We start from the raw sequence: 24,476 nt of genomic DNA on the forward strand, positions 1-24,476 counted from the left end.
AATTTTAATTTTCCTGACATTGTTATATTAACAGAACATTGGCTTAGACCTAATGAATGTTTTTGTATTGATGAGTATGTACCACTGTCAGTTTATTATAGACAAAACTCTCTGCATGGAGGGAATGCTGTTCTAATTAGGAGACATTTTCAAAACTTTTTCAGTACTGTTGATAACTTTGGTGATGCCTCAGTTAAACGGGTTTTTGAGTGTTCTGTGTGTTTTTGTAAATTGTTTAATATGTACGTTATTTGTATATACCGCCCGCCCTCTGGGGATATCAGTGTGTTTCTTGACAGGTTATATTGTTTTCTGTCCCAGCTCCCTATTTACTCGCGTGTTATCTTGGCTGGAGATTTTAATAATAATTATTCAGAGGTTTCCTTACCGCAAAGAATTTCTCTTAATGGAATTTTCAAATTATTTGCACTCACCAAGCATGTTAATGCACCCACTCGTATTTCGTCCTTTTCATCGACTACTATTGATTATTTCTGCAGTAATTTGGACGGTGTTACCTGTTCAGTGCACTCAGTGGGTATATCGGATCACGAGGGGGTGTATGTCCAGTTCCCTGGTGACTTAAAAAACAAATCTGTCCGCCGCATTGGGAGATTGTTTAGTGGGAACAATTTGAATTTATTTTCTCAATCCATTTCGTCTGTTAACTGGAATGCAATTCGGGCTGCTTCACAACCATTTTCTTCCTTTTAATATACATTACGTGATAAAATAAATATCTGCTTTCCCTTGGTTAGACTTAAATCCAAGAGACGAAAACCATGGATCACCGCGGGACTAAAAACATCTGCCCAAAATTTGCGATGCTTAGCAAGACTTCACAAATCTATTGACAATCAATTCATCAGGTCTTATTTTCAGGATTATCGGAAACTTTATAGGCATCTGATAAAAGTCAGAAAGGAACTGTATTACAATGAGCGCTTAGATTCGTTCGGTAACAGACAGAAGGAAAGTTGGTTAATCATTAACGAATATAGGCAGTCTTCTCGTCGGCGGTTAGTTGAATCGGACTTGGGGCCCGAGGATTTCAATAACTATTTTTCTAATATTGCTGAGAAGTTACTGGAAGCAGTTCCCAGTGACGGCGATCCATTGCAGTATCTTAATCGGAATGCTATCAACAAATCATTCTTTTTCCACCCTGTAGATGCCACCGAGGTCCTTGAAACAATTCAGTGCTTGAAGAATCATAGGTCTTCGGGTTCCGATGGTATGTCTTCACGTCTGCTGTCACTTCTGCCTGCGAGTGCTTTAGGTGCTTTGGTTTGGGCAATCAATCAGTCATTTCTTCAGGGCGAGTTCCCATCCTTTTTAAAGAAAGCTATGATTATCCCTCTTCATAAGGGTGGTAGCTTGGATCGACCCTCTAACTTCCGTCCCATATCAATTTTATCTACCCTCTCCAAGGTTCTTGAGCGGCTTGCAAAAAAGAGAATTTTCTCTTTTTTGACCAAATGCAATGTGCTGTCCCCTAATCAGTATGGATTTCAGTCATCTAAGGGCACGCAGGATGTCATTTTGAGATTCTTGAAGAGTGTGTATCTATCTATGAACTCCAAGGAGGCTGCAGAGCGGTGTTCTGTGATCTGTCCAAGGCCTTCGATTGTGTGGATCATGGCTTTGGGGTGGTTGAAGTCATACCTGTCTGGCCGCACCCAGAGGGTGGTTGCATCTGGATTTTCGTCAGGGATAGCACATCTTAAATGTGGTGTACCTTATTTTATTTTTATTATACGTTAATGACTTAAGCTCTCTATCACTGCATGGACTAGTGGTTCAGTTTGCCGATGATACTACAATTCTGTGGCATAACAAAGATCAAAAAGTAGTCAGATCTCTCATAGTAGAGGACCTTTACAAAATTAAAGAGTGGTGCATCTGCAATCAGCTTGTATTCAATGTTGATAAGTCATTGATGATGAGAGAGTGGTTTTTTGTTTGATGAGCAGAGCCCACTACATGGTAGGGATTATTGTCGATTTCTCGGCCTCTTCATTGATGAGAGTTTAAGGTTTGACGACCACGTTTTGGGCCTCGCTGCTAAACTTTCTTCTGGTTGTTTTGCAGTCAGGGTTGCCAGGCATGAATTGGGGGAGTTGTTTGCTCGTTCAGTTTATTTCGCCTTAATTGACTCTCATATCCGTTATGGGTTGCCATTTTGGGGTTTATGCTCCAAGGGACTCCTTAACATGATTTTTACTATTCAGAAAAAAGCATTAAGGTATCTGTGTGGTATTGGTCTGAGAGTCTCTTGTAAACCTCTATTTGTAGCTGAAAGAATTTTAACAGTTTTCTCACTCTTTATATTGGAAACTGCAACACTCATACATAAGTCCGTAAGTCCACCATCCTGCACCAGTCATAATACTCGTCAAGTGGGCAACTTATCTCTTCCAATCCCCACCTCCTCACTTACGAGAAACTCTCTTATATTTATTAGTCGTAAAATATTTAATCATGTTCCTTTTTCGATTAGGACTGTTACAGACCTTAAAAAGCTTAGGAGAGAACTAAAGAAATTAATCTTTCCAAAAGCTTACTACAGCATTGAAGAGTATTTTAACGACTCATTTTAATATTTAAAATTAATTATGTATCTGTTGATCAGATTTATTTTATTTTTTTTATTATTCTTGTTTTATGTTGGTTCTCGCCTTTTCTTTTCTTCTTTTTTGGTTTTTTCTTTGTTTATATAAAATATGCTACATCAAAATCGATGCTGTATTCTGTTTTGTCCTATATAACCAAATAAATACTTGTATTATAAATTCTAGGATTAGAAAGCTTTTAGCACAAGTTTGTAAACTTAGCAAATAAAGTATATTTTGACTTTTGACTTGACTTTGACTACTGAGACAAGAGCATGTAAAAGTAGGTCAGGGTAATCTTTGGAGATGTTAATTGTTTCTGGACCTATCCGAGGCCTTTGACAGTGTTGACGATTCTATACTGCTTAAAAAGCTAGAAAAATGTGAATCCAGTGGAGTTTCCCTCAAACTTTTGGAGTCAGACTTATCAAATCGTAGGCAGTGTGTAGTTGGCCACAAAGAAATTTAAAAAAGCGTGCCTTGGGGATCCAAAAAAAACGTTTCTATAGATAATCTACACACATGATGTCACCAATGTCTATTATGACATGGTCATTTTTGCCGATTACACAAGTCTGATATGCAGCCAAAACACTGAATAGGAGTGTGCAAACCAAGTGACTCAAACGGCAAAATCGCTGAAACACTGGCTTGGCATGAATAATCTTTTATCGGATGTCAATAAAATGCAAATATTGAACTTTACTTAAATCAAAACTCGTTAGTGCAAATGGGGAGAACAAAGGTAAGAACGCAGCAGTCAGCTATCTTACTTGTAATAATGGATGAAATATTGGATTTGTGTGCCCACGTGCCTTGAGAGTAATAATACACGAGATGGGTCTAAAGACTGTCCTTTCAGCATATCATACCTATGTATAGTCTAGAGTCAAATATGAGATTATACTTTGGAGAAATTCAAAGGACTCGTAAACCATTTGTTTTGAAAAAAAGGTGTTAATGGACTATACTCAATTTATTCTATCAGGAATCCTGCAAACCATTCCTCACTTAACATAACATCTTAACCTTTTACTGTATTTATGTTTATGAATGTACTTCTTTTATACTTGACAATAAAATATTTTTTTAAAATTCTAAAAGGAATACATCTACATAATTGCAGGTACAAGAATAATCTTAAAACAGATATATTCAGGATGTTTGAACTTCCAATGAACTTTAGGCAAAAATATGATAAAGAAAAAAAAGTGAGTGAGAGTTAACTTGTGAATAAATAAACGAAATATAAGAAAAAATTTAACTATTTTTATGGATTTATTGTTACTATTTTTATTTTTATAAATAATTTATCTATCTAATGAATTTACAATTCCACAAGGCAATCTGGTTGGTGTATTGCTACTTATCATCTCCATCAAATCAACGAAGCTGACATTAAACAAATGAAGTTTAGAATGATACGGAGGATATTAAAGATCAGAGACAGAGATATGTACGAATAATTGGCCAAAAAGTCGAGATTTTCTTTCCTCAGACCAATCCTCCTATTGGAGGATTGGATTGGTCTGGGGCGCAGCTTAAAAACAAGCGAAGAATTATTATAAAATGATTGTTTTCATCGGCATTTAAATAAACTGCAATAAAAAAACACAATTTTATAATGATACCTAAGATATTAAAAAACTGAGACAGCGATCTATCCGAAAAACCGGCCAACAAGTCGAGACTCTTCTAAAACGTTATTAAGAGGCAGTTATAATACTGAAGTTGTTATTAAGATGCAGATATAATAATTGTAGTGGTTGTTATATATAAATAGTAGTAGTTTCTGTTTTATAGTACTTTAAACTCTAAATTAACATGTAAAGAACATGTAAATCACCTGTTAGACAAACTGAGTAGAATATGTTTCATGTTCGCTATTTTGTCTGCATACCATGGTTACTTTTCTGCAAATATGTGCTATGCCATTCTGAACTGGAGCCACTCTAGCCATTAGCCAGGAAAACTTAGGCTTAAACGGAGATTTATCAGGACCTTAAACATTGAAAGGCAGGCAGGCAGGCTAAGATCAGGACCATGTTTTACCTCTAATCTCTATACCGGGGTATAGAGATTGTTGTAGACTTTAGAAACCTTCTCATACTAATATATCCTTGCGCTTACGTCTATCAATATTTAATTTTTATTCCTAATAACCTCTTCCAGTTTAAAACTTATTCAGATGTACACCAATACAACAACAACTGGCACAGTGATTCATTATCACAGGCTTTTGCGGGCTCTGGGTAAATAATTCAGTGCCTTTTATTCCTTTAATGAATTAAAGGCACTTAATATATTAATTTTCTACTTTTTTATAGATATCTCTAGCCACTACACTTACATTATGACTTGTGAAAAGATGTACTGTATCATGTGTCATTAAATATTTGATTTGATTTAGACTTTGATTCAGTCCTTAGTTAGTTAGAGCCCGAATATGATTTTTAAGGTGCGACGTATTGGTAATGAGACGTAATCTGTCTTGTGACGTAATTGTCGTCAGCTCCCCCACATTACCATGTTGTCTTCGAACTTCAACTCCTTTCATTAACTCCATGGTTCTAACCTCACTTTTTATTTTGACGTTGACATATCATATGTGATTTGTATGTAAACAAATGTTTTACTTTTTAAAGGGTATTTTCTTTTATTCTTTATATTGTGTTTCTGTAGATACAACTGTATTAAAGAAGACCGTAATATTTTGTTTAAAATTCAGCTACAAAACATAAGCAAGTTCGCCCAATTATCCTAAGAGAGGCTAAGTATTAACTTTTTAAATTCCCATTCTAATAATGGCACACTACAAAGGGGCCGCCAGTGAGGCCGGCAGGGCTATGCAACTAATGAAAAAACGCGAAAAAGAAATGCAAGACTTGGAAATCCGCAAGAAAAAAATCGAAGAAGACCTAAAAATTAACAATATCGAGAGCAAATTTGCAACTCATTACGATGCTGTGGAGCAACAACTTAAAAGTTCCACCATCGGTTTGGTTACTTTGGATGAGATGAAAGCTAAGCAAGAGAACATCGTGAAAGAGAGGGAGATGAAGTTGGCCCAAAAACAAGCTGAGAAGGAGCGAGAGAGGTTGAGGCAACTTGAGGCCAAACAAGCTGAGAAAAATAAACAAAAGAAACAGATTCAGGCTTTGTCATTTAACTTAGATGAGGATGAAGCAGAAGGTAATTGAAGTATATTTTCTGCTTTTTTGCTAGTATATATTAAATATTACCGGTTCAATTTATTCATTAAATTAAATTGTTATCCATATATTAAATTTCCAAAGAATTTAATATATGGATTTAATGTTTAATAGTTTAAAAAGAATTTTTTACTCACACACTTAAAATATCCAGTAAAATGTTTAGAATTCCATTGCTTGGCGATGCTCAGCTGAAAATTAAAAATGAATGCGCTATTGTAAAGAAAATGAAATGCCCTTTCAAAAGATGTATCACAACACACCCCTTCCCATTTAAAAAATAAGGGTGAATGTCGCCCCTGCTAAGGTGTTGAAGTGGTGGGGTAAAAAATTTAAACATGGGTGCAAGCGTTTTTGTTTTGTTAATCAAGAACCTCTAAAAACTAGTGCTAAAAGTATTAAATAATGGTATTGTTTCAAAATCTTTGACACACTGTTATACTGCGAAAACTCAAGTTAGCAATTTCAAACTTGGCAGTTGTAACTAGAATAAAAAGACCTTTAAAATAAAGCTTGACCCCCGCTCCTATTTAAGATTTTGAGGGCGGTTGCAACCCCCGCCAAGGGGTTGATGTTAAGGGGTTGAAAGTATTAAAAAAAATTGTCCCCCTAAAATCAAAAATCAATGGGTCCGACCATTTTTTTAAAAAGAGCCCCATATCTCGGTGGGTCACCCTGTATAGATTAAGTATCCTTCATCATACACTTGCGTGCATAGAAATCGGCCCACTGTAAACTTTTGACTTTAAATATATATTCTTTTAAATTATACATCAGATCAAAAAAAGAAATATGCTGTTTGAAAGACAATTTAATATCCTTTAATATGAGTATAAATTTATGAAAACCTATTTGAAATTCCTATCTTTAACATAGTGAAATTAATGCATTAAGAAAATTAGGCTTTTTTATTATTAACAGAAATAGGGTTATTGACAATTTAAAACTTCAAATTCAAATTCAAATATGCTTTATTGTTTGAACAAAATATTGTTATAAACAAAGCTTTACCTAATCCTAAAGAGACAGAGTTACAGGGTTAAAATTATATCTAAAAATACAAGTTACAATGACGAATCAAAGTTAAACAGTTAAAATTTACATTTCTTTTTTCTTTTTTTTTTTTCTCCCCCCTTTCCTTCCTTTTTTTGTTCTTTCTTTTTTTTCTTTTCTTGAATCAATAAAATCAACTATATCTAACTTTTCTTAATTAAGTACAGTTCAACATTTAGGGATAAAAAAAAAAAAGAAAAACATTTAAAACAAACAGGTTAGGAAAAGAGCTAGGTCTCCCTTAATTAATTAAAATCTGATTGTCGTTGAAATATTCAGCCACAGAGTAATAAGCTCGACCACTCAGAAATTTCCTCAAGAGAAACTTAAATTTGATGAGAGATTTTGCCCCTCTAATGTCCTTTGGCAAGTGGTTAAAGATTTTTATACCTTCATAAAAAATTGATCTCTTTACCAAGGCAGATGTTGGAATGGGAAGCCGCAAATTATTCCGCTGGCGGGTGACATATCGTGGATTCTGTAGGACAAACCTGTATTTATGGGAGAAAATAAGGCATGCCACCTCCTGTATGTATAGGCAGTAGATTGTAAGAATGCCCTCCCTGATAAAATATGGTAGGCATGATTCCCTAGGTGATATCCCGCATATATAACGCACAGCACGTTTCTGTAGAACAAACAACATCTGTAGAAGATAGTTGCTTGCACTACCCCAAAAGCAGACACCATACCTGAGATGGGACTCAATCAGGGAAAAGTACACGGCTCTCCCAATCCCCATGCCAAGCTCCCGACAGGCCACCCTAACAGCAAAACAACCCGCAGACTTAACACTTAATTTTTTAATAATGGGTATGACCTCCTCTTGCCCTAATATCTCTCATACGATTAGGCATCATAGATCTAATCAAGTTTGCTATTGTTTCTTGTGGGATGTTTAGCCACTCTTCTTCTACTGCAACAATAAGCTCTGGGATCGAGTTTGGGGTACGAAGCCTAGCTCGAATTCTTCGTTTTACCTCATCCCATAAATGTTCAATCGGATTTAGGTCAGGACTTTATGCTGGTCACTCCATAACCCGAAAACCGACTTCTGCAGTGTAATCTTGCACGATTCTTGCGGTGTGCGGCCTTGCGTTGTCATGCATAAAGGTAAATTCATCTCCAATGTAGTCGACGTAAGGTACCACATGAATTGCTAAAATCTCCTCGATATACCTAGCAGCCGTTAAATCTCTTCTTCTGTGAACACGGTCGCCCCTACGAATGAAGGTCGCACCCCAGATCATGCAGGAACCACCTTCAAAGCAGCAATCTGCAAATCGCTCTCTTGGTCTTTGGTACACTTTCCTTCTTCGGTCGCTACCATGGAGGCATATTCTGGACTCATCCGAGAACAGAACAGATCCCCATTGTTCCAACGTCCAATTCAGATGATCCCTTGCAAAACGCAGGCGTGCTTGCCGATGAGCTGGAGTAAGTTTTGGACCAATCGCAGGTGTTTTAGGGGTCAGGTTATTTTCCTGCAGTCTTCGTCTCACTGTCCACTGACTAATAGGCACTCCTCGCACCTCACGGAGCTGTCGTTGCACTTAAACGGCATTAAGGTGACGATTTCTTAATATTGTTGACACAATAAAGCGGTCATCACGAGCGGTTGTAAATCGCTTCCTACCTGTTCCTGGTCGCCTATGAAAGAATCCAGTCTCCTCATAACGTTGGCACACTCTTCAGTCTTCGAACCGCTGAGCGAGTCATATCCAATTGTCTAGCAATAACTTGGGCGGCTTTTTGTGGTGTAGTATGCATTAAATTAACACACTTGAACACTATTGAGGTTATGAAAAACGAATAATATGCAAATTTCAGTTGCAAACGCAACAATTTTATTATTTGACAAATTTGTTATATTCGTTACAATCACCACATAAACACGGTTCATTTATTTACCGGTTGCTACGCATATAAACGATAAGCCTTCTTAATAAATTTCTACTCACATTAAAGGATATTAAATTATCTTTCAAACAGCATATTTATTTTTTTGGTCTGATGGAAAATTTAAAAAAAAATATATATTTAAAGTCAAAAGTTTACAGTGGGCCAATTTCTATGCACGCAAGTTTATGATATTTTCTATTGTCTTTTTTATTTTATAGACGATGACGACGATAACTCGTCAGATTCTAAAGATACTTTCAAGAGATCAGTTGAAGAAGTTACATCAAGCAATTTAAAGAAGATAAAAAAAGACCCGTTCGCCGACACAAGTTTCTTACCAGACAGAGAAAGGGAAGAGGAAGAAAACCGATTAAGAGAAGAATTGAGACAGCAGTGGGCAGAACAACAAGCAAAACTAAAAGAGGAAGAAATCAGCATAACGTTCAGCTACTGGGACGGATCAGGACACAGAAAGACAATAAAAGTGAGAAAAGGAAACTCGATCTATCAGTTTTTACAAAAAGTCTTGGAAATGTTACGAAGAGAGTTTTCGGAATTGAAAACGGTGATGGCGGACCAACTGATGTATGTTAAAGAGGACTTAATTTTACCGCACCATTACACCTTTTACGATTTTATCGTAACGAAGGCGAGAGGAAAGAGCGGTCCTTTGTTTAGTTTTGATGTACACGACGACGTTAGACTCGTGAGCGACGCTTCAGTCGAAAAAGAGGAAAGTCACGCGGGAAAAGTTCTGTTGAGGAGTTGGTATGAGAGGAACAAACACATTTTTCCAGCGAGCCGATGGGAGTCTTATGATCCTACCAAAGTTTATGATAAATATACTGTTTCTGATAAGAATAAGAAATGATTTACATATTATATAGTGTTAAAGATATTTTTGATGTATTGAGAACGCAAAATCGGGAGGCCACAGTTGCAAGATTGTTTAAGTAAATTATAATCACCATCATCTTTATTAATTATTTATTTTTCTTCTGGTTCTTATTACGTACGTTTCGGCCGTTTTTGCGACCTTCATCAACTTTAGGAAGTGTAAATGAAAATATTGAATTTAAAAGTGTCTTCTTGATTATTTTTCAAGTTGCATGTAAATTTTCAACTGTTAGTTCATTTTATTGAATAGTAATATATTTTGTGTACATTTTTAAATTAATTGCATTTGTATTTTTTCAACCAAGAGCTTTTTTACAAATTGTATTAATGTTCATACTAATTAAGATACATTCATAGCAAAATTGATTTTTTCAATCATAACTTGAATCAATTTTCTTGTTCTTTATTAAGGGCTCTAAAACTAGAGTTCAATCAGGTAGTTTGTCTGTTTCTATGGGTGACTGGATACATTATAATATATATATTGTAATTTTTCTTAAAAAATAAATCATTCAGTTCATCAAAGGAGTTTTAATTATCATATGACATAACTTTGCAGACAAATATCTTCTATCTATCAGACAAGAGGGTTCTTAATAAAAAAATGAGATAAATTCACATTTTTCTTTTTTTTTAATTAAATTTACGGGAATCCCCATTTTACAAAATAAATGTACAAAATAGATTATTACATAATAGATAACTTAACCTAGTGAGTTGATACAATGTAAATAAATATATACCTATATATATCTAAGAACTGAGTTGACACCATTACAGCCATAGTCTGCTCAGGCTATTCTTAAAAACGGACAGTGAACTACTACATAAATCAATGGTATGAGCGTTAAGATACTCAGAGATCTATCGATACGAGAATGACGGCCATATTCAGTTCTGTGCATAAGAACATGATAAAGGTCAAAATTGCGCAGAGTTCTATTTGGAACATTGAGACCCACTTTAGAAAGAAGGTTAGGAGCATTAATCATGTCATTAACCAGCTTAAAGACAAAACAAAGATCAGCGTTCACACGCCTTTTGGCCAATGTATCCAGCTTAAGTCTTACTCTCATGTCCACACGATGGTACTCGTCAAAGCTAATGCCCATTCTAAATGCAGCACACCGTAAAAATCCATCTTGCACTCTCTCAATCATATCTATTGAATTCTGATATAGAGGAGACCACACTACTGAAGAGAATTCAAGATTAGATCTAACCAGAGAGACATAAAGGAGTCTATGGGCTTGCAGAGAGAGATGTGAACTATACCTGTTTACAGCACCCAACACTCTTAGTCCCTTTAAAGTTATTTTAGAGACGTGATGAACAAGTCTCAGATGCTTATCGAACCACACGCCCAAATCCTTGACTACATTCACATACTGCAAGGACTTACCAAGGATACTATATGTAGAATTGAATCTCTTCGAACCTCTATGAAATGATATGTAGCAACACTTGGAAATATTGAGCCTCAATCCGTTCATCACTGACCACTCACACAAAGCATCAAGGTCTTCCTGAAGTTTGGCTATATCATTCACCTGCTTCATTCAACTGCTGCAGCAAACATACTTACAGAACTATGATTGATCACATTAACAATATCATTCACAAATAGATTGAAGAGCAGAGGGGCACAGTGAGATCCCTGAGGAACCCCTGAGACTACATTAGTACGTGCAGAAGTACAGCCATGCACCTTCACACTCTGAGTTCTTCCTGTCAAAAAACTCTTTAGCCATTTCAAGAGGGAGTCATGGAAATCAGCACTTTCCAACTTGGCCAGCAAGAGACCAAAGTTTACCCTGAAGGCCTTGGAGAAGTCGGTATAGACCGCATCAATGAACCCCCCTCTCCAAAGCCTCCAACAGATCACACTCGTATTGAACCAAACTGCTGGTTGTGGATTTCCCAGAAGAGAATCCTGACTGTAAAGCTGACCGCAAACCAAACTATCAAACAATTTGGCCAATGAGTTTTGAATACATACTCCACGATAATTGGCAATATTCCCCCTATTGCCAGCCTTAAATATCGGCATGATGAAACTGTGCTTCCAAGCTTCTGGGAAGGTAGAGTCCTGTAAAGACATATTAAAGATCCTCGTATATTACCTGGCCCACAGATAAACTTGTTAGGTAATTTCTGGATCTTAGAAAATACCTCCTAGAGAGTGAAGTGTCCAACAATAATATTCTGGGAACCAAATTCAAAGGAATCAGGAATGGGATAAGTAGAGTTGTCGTAAACTGTAGCAAAAAACTTTGCAAACAAATCAGTAATTGCTTCCCTAGACTCTGCCATTTCCTGGCCCAAAAACATCGAATTTGGAAATGCATTGCTCTTTCTTGTGTCATTGACAAACCTCCAAAAGTAACGACTATCATCCACCACTGACCTCTCCACTTTACCAATATATTCACTAAAGCAACGATCGTGTTCTACTTTACATCGAGATCTAAGGGTCGAAAAACGAGCATAAGAGTCAGGTGAGGGAGTAGACGTATATTTCCTGTGTGCAGCCTTCGTTTTACAAATTAAGTCTTTAAGTAAAGGACTACACCATTTAGGAAAAGATGAAGATCTTAGTTTCTTTTTAGGAACATACAAATCAAGGCAATCCTGTAAAATATAATTTAACTTACCCGCAGCACCATCAACATTCCAACCTTTTTTTTAATAAAAAATTTTTTTCTCTAATTCTGGTAGAATTTGATTCCATTTAAACTTGTTTCAAATGTGCCATTGTGTCAACAGCCAAACATGCTTTATTATCATAAACACATAGTATTGGTAGATAAAGGTTAGTTTATCTATTCACTTTTTTAGTTAAAAAGGATAAAAAATTATGTAAAAGTAAAAATAAAAATTTAATTTATTCAAGGGGTTCACAGTACACAAAATTGTGATGTGGCGTATTTGATCTATTCTGAGTGGACTCGTACAGAATGCAAACTTGTATTCGTTTTAATGCAGGTATTAATAAGGTAGTCATGTATCATATCAGCTCAAAGATCTTGAATGGTTTATATGTTTAATAGACGAGAATTACATGCCAGTTTACTATTTTATAAAATTATTAAATAGAAGACTCCTTACTGACACAAAAAATTACGTGATAATAATGACAAAATTTCTTAACCATCCAAACATAACCATCAATTTTTCAAGAAACACACAACATACATTAATACCTCATGATATAACTGATATGTTGAACTCAATACCTTTACCAATTTTCGTACCAATACCAAACTTTTAAAGCAAAATTTATTAAAACATCAATAACGTATTGGTTTTCAGAATTTATTTTTATTTTAACAAATAATTATTATACATATACATTATTGTTAAATTATAGTTTGCTCTATTGCCCTGCTACTTTTTCGTTTTTTTTTTTTAAATCTCTACTTTGTTCCTGTGCTTCCTTATATAAGGTACAATTTACTGAGCAGACAGTAATTACATGTAAAGGCAGCAACAAAAACTAAATTAAAACCTTAAAATACTACAAAAAACAAAATTAAAATAAATAAAAATATAACATGGTTTGTAATAAAAAAATATATAGGAGGATACCACGGTATCTATAAATCTATATTATACCTACATATATCTATTTTTAAGGGTCAGCCTTAGATCTGCAGAAGACATATTAAATAAATCCACATGAACTTGATTAAGGAACTGGTTCGTAATTGGTATCACATTATTCATTAGAGACACACTATCAGAAATAACACAAAATAAAATTGACTTTTGGTACATTTATTTTGATGAAGTTTATAAGATCACACTTACAATATTTAATGTTATTTATAATAAAGAACAGATATATCACCGCTGTGTTGTTTTCTCCTATCCAAAAGAGATTCCATCATAAAAGTCTTAAGCATACTCGTATATGAGATCATATAAGGATATTCATTGTGCTTTCTAACACAGAGATACCTGGCAAATCTTTTTTGAACTTTTTCAATTTGATCAATATGTGTTATTGTCATAGGCATCCAGATATGTGACGCATATTCCAGGTGCGGTCTCACCAAGCCATTATATAATCTTATTATAGTTGGTATTTCAAAATTCTTGCTGTTTCTAATTATAAAACCCAAAGATTTAATAGCCTTTTGTATAATGTACATGAAATTATTATTAAACTTGAGATTCGAATTAAAAACAACACCCAAGTCTCTGGTTTCAATGGATGGGTCTAATTAAATGCCGCTAATATGGTAGTTATACTCTACTGGATTTATTTTTCTTGTATATGATACTACAGAACATTCACAATGACATTCCATAGGTTTTGAACCAGTTACTAATACTGTCAATATCCAACTGGAGGAACAATTTTAAAGAATTTAAAATCATCCGCGAACAATAAGCCAGCCGAGCAGGAGAGGCAGTCGGGTAATGAGTTAATGAAGCTTATAAAAAATAAAGGCCCTAGATTGCTACCCTGGGGCACTCCCGAGGTGGGGACAAAGCTCTCAGACACACATCCTCGCACTCTCACCAGCTGTACCCTGTCCGACAGATAAGATCGCAAAAAGCAATAGGCATCCTCAGATATGCCTAATTTAACCAATTCATTCAGCAGCAGATCATGTTTAACCTTATCGAATGCCTTCTCACAGTCTGTATAAATAACATCTAATTGGTTCTTATTTAATATGGCTTCAGCTATATGTTCTGAAAGTACTGTAAGATTTGTTACTGTGGACTTATCTTGAAATTTGGAGATATGTGTCAACAGATACTATTTTTAGAAATACTTTTCTTAAGCATATGAATTATTTTTAAATATCTATTACTATGTCCTTTAAAAACAGTTTAATAAAACAAAAAACAGTTTTGCAGGGTAGGTAGAATAGAACTTGTACCTTATGCAAGAATCTAATACATTGGCTTTTATTTACCTATAACATTAAGAATTTGAGAAAATTCGTTATTTTTTGGGCAACATATTGACTAAAATCATTTACTTCAATTATATATTTGTTTGATTTAGATCCATTGCCTCTCAGTTCATTAACGTTGATCCAATTTTCTCTGGTTTTATTTTGTACCTTCTCCAGTCTAGACTTATAATACAGCTGTTTAGCCTTTCTTATTATTTGCCGATAATTTCCCACATAGCATGTGATATCCACTGTATATACCTATAAAGTCCAGAAAGTGCAAAAAATATCGTGTATGTTCTATGTATATATATTACACATTGAGATTAACTTAATTTTTTTATGTTCAAGTATAAATAATAAATGTATATATTTTGTGAACATTAACGTCGCCTATACCTTTGATACATACATCGACAATGACGTCTCTTGGCGTCATTTTAGGAAAGTCACTTTGATGTCTTTAATAAAAAGGAACAGACAATGTCGAGAATTCAACCGAAGATCACCTGCACAGTATTTGCTGTACAACAACTTTTGTTTTGTTACAACAACAACAATTTGCTGTACAGTAAATACGGTGCAGGTGATCCCGGGCAAAGGCGTATTGTGTAATGTTTGTTTCACATTTTGGGTGTTAAACCTACTTATCATCTTAAGAAAATTCCATATTGGATTAGATGAGGTATATTATTTCATATTTTAAGAGTTAAAATATAGACAAGAATTTTTTTTTAATGAATATTTTCACTTGCATCTGCCATGTATTCATGGACAAAGTGGGCGGCCATATTGTGCAACAAAACAATTTTTTTTATAGCCTTTTTCAGTTGCAGTCTATGTTGACACTCTCCAAACTCCGTTTGGCAAAGGGAATCATCCTTTTCACATTTTGTTATTTGATTTAATTTTAAGTTAAACAATAAAATCATTAATTTCTTTTAGAATGCCTTAAGAACAATAGATAATTTTAAATATTTGTTTTATAAGTGTAGGTATGTAAAAAACTACATTGGTTCTAATGTAATTGTAATATTTACTTCTATTTGTAATGTTCTGCCGCCCGAAATATACCGTTTATATACAAAAAAGTTTTATTTTATACAGCGTTTACATCTTGATCTAATTTTGTTTATAAATTAAAAAAATACAGAAAAATATGGCAAACATCTGCGCGAACTTCCTTTTATTAAAATTAAAAGTTGTAGTGAATGTAATGCAGTATTTTTGTGCTGAATGTTTCCTCCTATTTGCCGTCCTCCTTTTTTAGAGTTTTCTTGACCAACGAATATCTGCTTTATTTTGTCATACTTACAAATGAATAAATAAATATATATTTGGAATTTAAGTAAAAATATGTTTTCTCAATATTCAATTCCTCACAAACTAGTTTAAGACCTTAAAGTTACTTATGCTATTTTTTATATATATTAAATATTTATTATATATTATATATCCTGGAATATTAAAAATTGTATTTGTATATTCTATAAAGATCATTATCATCTATCTATTATATTATTTATCTATTATATTCTATCATCATCTATTATATTCTATGTAACAGATACATAGAATATAATAGATGTTTATGAGACATCCATAGAATATAACTCTTGAATATAGTTTAAATATCTAGTATATTCAGGATATTCACAGTACGTACTAATAGTATATTCCATGTATTACCTAATGTGTGACAAATGTATATTTATTTCATACCCATAAAATAAACAGAGCATTAAAAATAGACATTGTATGTACGTCAGGATATTATGAATATACATAGCATTTACATATAATATATGTTTGCTATGTGGGTTATAGCATACCACCGGTTAGGACGTAAAATAAAACATGATTTAGAAACAAAATAACATAATTTTATTTAAAAATTAATCAAACTCTTCTTAAAAACTCCCAAACTATGCTTAATATAATTCGCCCAAACTCTTTTGTAATTTTTAAACTTAACATATTAAATCAACACAAAAACCTTTTGATAAACATTTCCAAAAAAAAAATATATATTAATTTTTCTCTTCATCAGAATACTCGCTTATAAAAAGCAGATTCTTAAGAGAATTGTAAAGACTATCATCACTCTCTGCCCTATTTAAAATTTGTTCCACTACTTCATTCCCTGTTCTTATATCATCTAGTATGTCTCCATCTTCATCATCTACAAATATGCGAGTATTAGATTAAGGAAGTAATTTAATATAAGTAACATACCTGAATCAATAATCTCATAACCACACCCATGATCCTTCAGAAGCACGTGAATAGTTGGATATTCGATGATCAACTTTTTAGCTAAATTCTCCTTAATACTCAAATTGTAATCGAGCTCGAAGAACTTCTTTCCGCTCTTCTGTTCCGCCTTTAAAAACAGCTGTAACCCGGACAAATCGGCCGATTGATAAAATTGCATTTTTTCTTGCATGAGCGGATCTTCTTGTTTCAATAAATGTTTAGTTAAAGTTGTGCCCAGTTTTTCGGTTTCCGGTACTCGGGAATCGCATATGCGCAGATTGTCAGCATTTACAAATACCCACTCGATGTGCCAAGAGATTATGTTGGTTTTGAAGTTTAATTGTGTGGTGTTGGTTCTGTGTCTGACAAATTTGTATGGGAGGAATTTGAGGGTTGTTGTTCTTTGTTTAGCTGCGTTGCGCAGTTTAAATAGGTGCTAGAAGTATGAAACATTTGTTCTATAAACATTACATACCCAGTTGTTTGTTTAGATGTTAGAAGTCAAATAGTATATAATTATATATAATATAATTTGCACTAGAGAGGTAACACTTTCCTTTAGTGCGGCTTATATCAGTGCCATAATTAAAAAGAATTAAATAATAAATAAATTAATTAAAATAAAATTTAAATAAAGTACTTTAAAGTTGCCTCTATTCTCACCTATTTTAATTTTGAATAAGTGAATCTTCTTGAATTTAAACAACATTTAAGAATAGATGTAAAAGAAATTAATCAATTTTTTAAAAATATCTGAAAATGCGCATACTTTAATGCCAAGGTTTTTAAGTTGCATAAGAAGTAAATTTTGTCAAATAGGCTCAATCATACCAAAAATTAAGGTTAAAGAATAATCATGAACTAATTGATATTTTAAAAACATCAATCATACTTACAGAAAAAGCCATTAACACTATGCTTAATGACGGTAATATCAAGCTATGACAAAATCTAAGGACTGTGGTAGATCATTAGATTTTGACAACTAATTTTTGACACTTGGTTTAAATTAAATGAGGGAAATAATTTGGTTGAACTATATTTTGCAATAAATTAGTTATTAGCATTATAATAAGTAATCTGAGTAGCACAGATTTCCAATTTTGAACATATATACTCATGTCATACTAGACACCGTAAAAAGCTAATAATTGTTATTGTCTTTACTTTTATGTAAAAACTGTGCTCTAATTGATAAAAATTTAACTTACTGGTGGTATAACATTTTGTTCATTCCTCTTTCCGAACTTCTTCTTAATAGTTTGCATACTCTCCGAGATATTTTCCAAAAGTCTATAGTCACTCTCCAAGTCCATATTTGAAAACTTATTGATGGCCAAATATTTGGTTTTGTCCCTATTTCCATCACATTCAACCTCTAGTTTATGGATTTTGTTGCACCTGAGTGAGCATGTTTTCACCTCACATTTTGGACATGTGTATTTTGCATTGTGGAAGTCACATACTTCACATTTACCTAATCTGTAGCGAAGAGGTGGTAAGTTTCATATAATATTTGTTAATTGTAGGTGTATAAAAATAAACAGAATAAATTAAAGCCCAACTATAAAAGACTAGAGAACTTCTATTGTCCAACAGGAAACAAATCCTAATAATATAACTATTATTGAAATATGAACAACAAGATCAAACTCACTAACTGGTACAATAATGGTTCAATGTGAAATTATTCAAAATCATGCCAAACAGATGGGGTCTTTCTTGATCAAATTGGTGACATAAGTATTAACATAACATACATTGTATCTTTTGGTATTTAAAGCTGATAATAGATCTGAAGCAACAATTGATGATTGCATATTTTACTCCCACAAACAGCAGATTGATGAAGACAGTGTGTTAAACATTGAAAGCAATATCTGCTGAGTGAATCCTCTCTCAAGGCATACACCATCCATTCTAAAACTAAAATATATGAACAGAGTCACAATTTGGAAGTGTGGTATCATTTATTACTTCGATTGCATATCCCATAGGATCCTTTTGAGCAAGCTTAAACTTTATGGTCTGATCCCGCCCAGTTTATCACTTCTTGAAACTTATCTTGTTGGACGTGTACAGAAAACCTGTTTGGGTGGAGCTTTATCAGAAGAATGTAAAATAACTCATGGTGTGCCACAGGGTTCTCTTTTGGGGCCACTCCTCTTTATTATTTATGTCAATGATATCGACAGGTCAATTGAGTCTAGGCTGCTGCTGTTTGCTGACGACACTACTGCTCAATGCTGGTGGAGGTGAAGTCAGATTTGGGCAAGTGGTTCAGTGCAAATAGACTTAGCCTAAATGTCAACAAAATGGAGGAAGTCCTATTCTCTTTGAGAAATATAGAGGGTACCAATGTTGAGATTTCGGATGGGGTGAGATTCTTGGGTGTTCACTTAGATCCTACTATGATATTTGATAAGCATGTGGAGTTCATTGCAAATAAATTGGCAAAACAAATATTTCTTTTAAAACACTTAAAAGGCACAGTAAATAAGGATGTTTTGTTAATGGTTTACCATGCGCTAATACAGTCCACCTGCAATTATGGTCTCTTGACTTGGGGTCATGCTGGTCATGCACCTCAAGCTAGGAGAATCTTTAAACTGCAAAGAAGCTGCTCTGAGGGTTGTTGAGGGTCTGGGTTTCAGGGACGATGTGAGAGACTCTTTCAAAAAACTTAAAATTCTTACACTTCCATCACGGTATATCTTTGAATGTCTAATATATACAAAAAATAATTTACATAAATATACCCAGAGATCAGAAATTCATACTCACAGCACTCGACAAGTAGATTTCCTGGAAATGCGCTTTCTAAGACTCAATAAATCTCGTATCTCAACTACTTATTATGCCCCAAGCTTTTTTAATAAACTTCCTAATAATATTAAAGCTCTGAATGAAAAACTTTTTACTGCCTCAGTAAAAAAATTACTTGCTGATAGAGCCTTCTATAGCTTTGATGAGTATCTACAAGCTCAACTGTGAGAATTGGTGAAAATGAAACAAAAATAGGTTTTGGGAAATTGAAATTGATATTGGGGTCTCCAAAATTTTAACTGTTTGTAAATTGTGATTATTTTTATTTAGTATTTGTGAATTTGTATCTTGGGTGTTATTTTTTTAATATTTTAGATAAGGATTTTAATTTGCAATGTAAAACTTGTATGTATTTATCTACTTGTGACAATTGTAAGAAATTTTTTTTTTCATGAGCATGAATAAACTTTAATATTATGTAACCAAGGTCAATCTCATTTCTGTGCAAGGAAATTGACATCTTATATTCTAAAGTGGGAGTCGGTTAACTTCAAACCATTTATAGACCCTATGAAGACCTGCTTGTAGTCATGATAATTCTTAACAAGATGAAAAACTTTCATTAATTAAACAAACAAATGGAGCAGGACCTCTTCCCTGGAAGGTACCACTTATAAGTGGATGATCTGAACCCATTGAACTCCACAAATTACAGTACATCTAATAAGTAACCCCAAGTTTTTGGAAAAGAATTCTATGGAGAGAGGCAAAATCTATTTTTTATTAAAAACAATAATAATAAATAGAGGGTTTTTGATATGTAATCAAACCCTGGGGCGTGTGCCTGTTACCAATTTTAAACCTCTTACCCCCTGATGATGAACACCACTGTGTCCGAAACATGTATAGAATTTTAAGCTAACTAAATGTTTAATAAATAAGTGGAGGGAGACTAAAGGATTTTCATTTTACCTTAACCTAGGACTCCACTGCAAGTATGGACTATTTCTTCACAACTATTTAATTGATTACCCATTGCTAAAAATGCAGGTCTCAAAGGCCTTAGAAAAGTTGGACAAAATGGAGATTGGGCTATTGTTTTCAATCATATTTCTTTCTCATGACTTATAGGCAAAGGGAAATTTTTTGCTTGTTTCCAGATGTTGGGATAAGTGTTTGTGCATAGTGACAAATTGTAAAAGTATACACAGATGTTCAGTAAAAATAGATGCAGAATGAAATAGAAAGAAAAGAAGGAACACTGTCAAACCTTGCAGTCTACTTATTTTTTAGTTCTTTTAAAGATATTTCATGTGAGACTAGTAACGCTAGGAAAGCCTTACCTATTTAACAGAGTTTCAGATGGTGCTGCTGAGAATACATCTGAAGAACAAGAGGGAACAACCTCCATGATTCTGATTGATCACAGTAAATTAAGGTATTAGCTGAAATGCTTAATCCAGCATTAGCACGTGGTTTAAAAAGAATGTTTTTTTTTAATGTAAAACGGAAAATATTTGAAATTTGAAAAAGTAATATAAAAAATGTAAACAAACAAGTTGGGTTAGAATTCTGTTTTGACAGATATGACTTTAGTATTATGTCAGCATAAAATCCTAACATCCTTTTACAGACTATAAAAAAGATAACACAAAATAGGCCTTTTAGTTAAAATTACCAAAAAAATATTCAAATAATCGTCATATGAAAAATATTAACATTTCTACTTAGTAATATAAATTATCAAACAATGTTTCATTAGCATTACTAATATATTTCATACTCATCTCTCACCACTATCCCTGCAGTAGCCTTAGGCACTCCCAAAGACGTCATATTTGACAGTTTACAGGTTGACAGTTTTACTACTACTGTCAAACATCCAAAACACATCCCAAAATCAATACCGAAAACTTTGATATTATTTTGGATTTTGACGAATTTTGACTAACAATTGTGTATTTAAAATTCAAGAAATTGAGTAAACGTTGTGAAAATTGTAAACTGAAAATGGAACCCGTTATTCAAAGGTTTGCGGCTACTTGTCATTTATTTAATTAGGAAAATAAGGTGCTCACTGAATATTGTTTATAATAAATTTATTAACATAATGCCCTATGTGGCAGGTTGTTGGCCTAATTCACATGTCCTACCGTCATATTCTTTAAGTAAAAAAGTGATTTTAATAAAGTATTGTGGTAGAGCCACTACAGATGGTTCTTGATCTTGAGATTGACTGGCCCTGACTTAATTTAAATTTTACTATATGAGGGTCAAGATTTTTTTATACATAGAAACCTTTCACACCTATAATAAAATATTGATGTTAAGATAAAATATTTCTGCCTACACATAAAATCCTACTTAGTCATTAATTACAATAGATAGGTAGGCACATTACTCTTTAAATAAATAAAATAATTTGAAAGTTTGATCTATCTATATATCTATTTATATATTTAAAATCTTTGTTGTAAATTTGTATTCCTGTAATACTCAGTTTGATGTATCTGATGTATGTATTACTTTTAGAAAAAATCCTATGTGGAGCAAATGAGATCAACTAGTCATTTGGTAAACTTGTAAATAATTAATGACATGGATCAATCCAGGAAACTTCCACAACATGAATTTGTTGATAAGGCCACTGTTAAGGTAATTTAGTTTAAGGCAAAATATTAATAGTTAGTATTTAATCTATGTACTGGCCCTAAATAAGATAATATTTATATTAAAGAAGTTTTTGTTCAGTAAATATTGAAAAGTGTAACATGTGAGTTTGTAATTAATTCCACAACATATTCCACTTCATCCATTAAGATAGTTTAATACATGTAAAGTCTTAATTGGCAGATAATCTTCAACAACGCTTGACTCCATCAGTAGATCCAATGACTTACTTGTCAGTTGTCAACGTTTCAGACTCCTTTCTGTTTTTCCCAACTGATCTGACAGAATTAAAAGGCGTCTTAAAATCGATAAAAAACAAAAACAGTTCAGGTGAGGATGGCATATCTGCAAACATTCTTCTCAATATTCCTGATTCATCCTTAATGGTCCTGGTAAAAGCAGTTAACCAGTCATGGGAAACAGGAACATTTCCCTCTTGTCTAAAAACAGCCAAAGTCATTCCAATCCACAAAGAAGGAGACATGGAGAATCCTTCTAATTTCCGGCCAATATCCCTTTGTCAAAAATCATAGAAAAACTGGTGAAAACTCGTATGCTGTCTTTTATTAATGCAAATAACATCCTTAGTAAGTGTCAGTTCGGTTTTCGCGAGAATACCAATACAAATGATGCTGTATACCATCTTCTTCAGGACTTGTACTCTCATATCAATGGCGGAGGAGTTTCGGCAGCTATTTTTTGTGACCTGTCAAAAGCTTTTGACTGTGTTAGTCATGACATTCTGCTGCTGAAGCTCCACCGCTATGGTTTTAGAGGCTTTCCTCTATCATGGTTTTCTTCATTCCTGCGAGGTTGACGGCAACAGGTTTTGGTTGGGTCAAAATACCCAGAATATAGCTTTATTAGATGGGGAGTGCCTCAGGGCTCAGTCTTAGACCCAATTCTATTTTTGCTTTACATAAATGATCTGGCTGGTCTCTCTATTTGCGGTGTCTTCACTATATTTGCAGTTGATTCCACAATATTGTGGCAGGCTCTGGACTTAGCTTCTCTTCATAAGATCATCCTGGAGGATCTTAAGATGGTAAAAAGGTGGTGTGACTCTAATTTACTTACATTAAATCCAACAAAAACTAATTTGCTATGTTTTAAATGTAATCTTAAAGATGTTTCGATAGATGGTGATCCAATTCAGATTAACCCTGACAGCAAATTTCTTGGAATTTTCATAGACAAAGATCTCAAATTTGACACACATATAAATCTTCTGGCCAAAAAGCTAACATCTGGTTGTTATGCTGTCAGGATCAGTGTACGGGAACTTGGTCCAAAAATTGGCAAGTCCGTTTATTGTTCCCTCTTTGAATCCCACCTTCACTACGGTATTGCTTTCTGGGGCAGTGCAAGCAGTTACATTATTCAAATGTTGTTCGTTATTCAAAAACGGGCCATTCGATATATATGTGGGGCTAACCCCCGGGATTCATGTCGTCCTCTATTTCACCAAAATAAAATACTAACTCTCCCATGTCTGTATATTCTTGAGACTGCTTGCATAATCTATAAGTACAGAGAAAGGTTCATGGTCAGGAGTGCTCGGTACCCAAGCAGGAATCAGATGATTTTGCACCTTCCTCGACCTACTTAGCCTTAACAAAAAAATCAATTTTTTACGACAGTGTTTCTATTTTTAATCATCTGCCTATCATTATTAAAAACTTAACTTCGTCTAGGATTTTCAAAAAACATTTAAAGAGATTGCTTGCAGTTAAGACCTATTACTCTGTTGAAGAATTTTTTAATGATATACTTTAAGTGACTGATTATATATATAAGATCAATGGTTATGTTTTTGTATGTTGTTCGTATTTTATATTTGTGTCTTAAATATTTCTTTTTTAATTTTAAATTTTATACTTGTAGTTTGTAAGTTTTAATTTTTCTAGCTTTGTTAAAAACATTTTAATGTTATAACAATAAAGCAATATTTGACTTTGACTTTGACTAATTCAAAATAGAATACTATACATTGGTAATTACTTAATAAGAATAAAAATCACAAATACCTAAATTTATTTTTAAAAGTGCTAAAAAACTTCATAATTGTTACATAAGGATTTAAAACTTGTTTGCATTCTGGTAATTGGAGTATGGGACCTATAAATAGTTCTATGGAAACCACACTTAAATGACTTCTTATCGATCAATTCTTATTGACCATTAATTAATTTATA

At 33.6% G+C, this 24,476-nt stretch overlaps 4 protein-coding genes across 7 annotated transcripts in view; 3 read left to right on the forward strand and 1 right to left on the reverse strand.

Moving 5' to 3' along the window:
* Nucleotides 1–24,476, forward strand: part of LOC126744793 (kynurenine/alpha-aminoadipate aminotransferase, mitochondrial-like) — a 411,884-nt gene that overhangs the window by 301,800 nt on the left and 85,608 nt on the right. The window lies entirely within an intron of this gene.
* On the forward strand, nt 5,201–9,956 carry LOC126744798 (protein FAM50 homolog). The gene is made up of 2 exons (XM_050452358.1): nt 5,201–5,804; nt 8,998–9,956. The coding sequence occupies exons 1-2, from the start codon at nt 5,417–5,419 to the stop codon at nt 9,648–9,650; spliced, it is 1,041 nt and encodes a 346-aa protein (XP_050308315.1). The 5' UTR covers nt 5,201–5,416; the 3' UTR covers nt 9,651–9,956.
* On the reverse strand, nt 16,451–21,183 carry LOC126744800 (box C/D snoRNA protein 1). 2 transcript variants are annotated; one of them, XM_050452361.1, is made up of 4 exons: nt 20,955–21,183; nt 18,057–18,327; nt 16,825–17,281; nt 16,451–16,771 (listed from the first exon to the last, which is right to left on the reverse strand). In XM_050452361.1, exons 1-4 carry the CDS (start codon nt 21,020–21,022, stop codon nt 16,620–16,622), a joined length of 948 nt encoding a protein of 315 aa, XP_050308318.1. In that variant the 5' UTR covers nt 21,023–21,183; the 3' UTR covers nt 16,451–16,619. The 2 variants fall into 2 exon arrangements, with proteins under 2 accessions (XP_050308318.1, XP_050308317.1); XM_050452360.1 differs by lacking the exon at nt 20,955–21,183 and adding an exon at nt 20,644–20,851.
* Nucleotides 21,475–24,476, forward strand: part of LOC126744781 (focal adhesion kinase 1) — a 40,900-nt gene continuing 37,898 nt past the window's right edge. For 2 of the 3 annotated variants that reach the window (XM_050452331.1, XM_050452333.1), the window contains exons 1-2: nt 21,475–21,641; nt 22,144–22,266. In XM_050452331.1, the coding sequence (XP_050308288.1) occupies nt 22,210–22,266 (57 nt within the window). In that variant the 5' untranslated portion in view covers nt 21,475–21,641; nt 22,144–22,209. Of the gene's footprint in view, nt 21,682–22,143; nt 22,267–24,476 lie in introns of all 3 variants that reach the window. The other variant, XM_050452332.1, reaches the window with a different exon arrangement.

Source organism: Anthonomus grandis, chromosome 14, assembly GCF_022605725.1.
Source record: "Anthonomus grandis grandis chromosome 14, icAntGran1.3, whole genome shotgun sequence".
Lineage (NCBI taxonomy): Eukaryota > Metazoa > Arthropoda > Insecta > Coleoptera > Curculionidae > Anthonomus > Anthonomus grandis.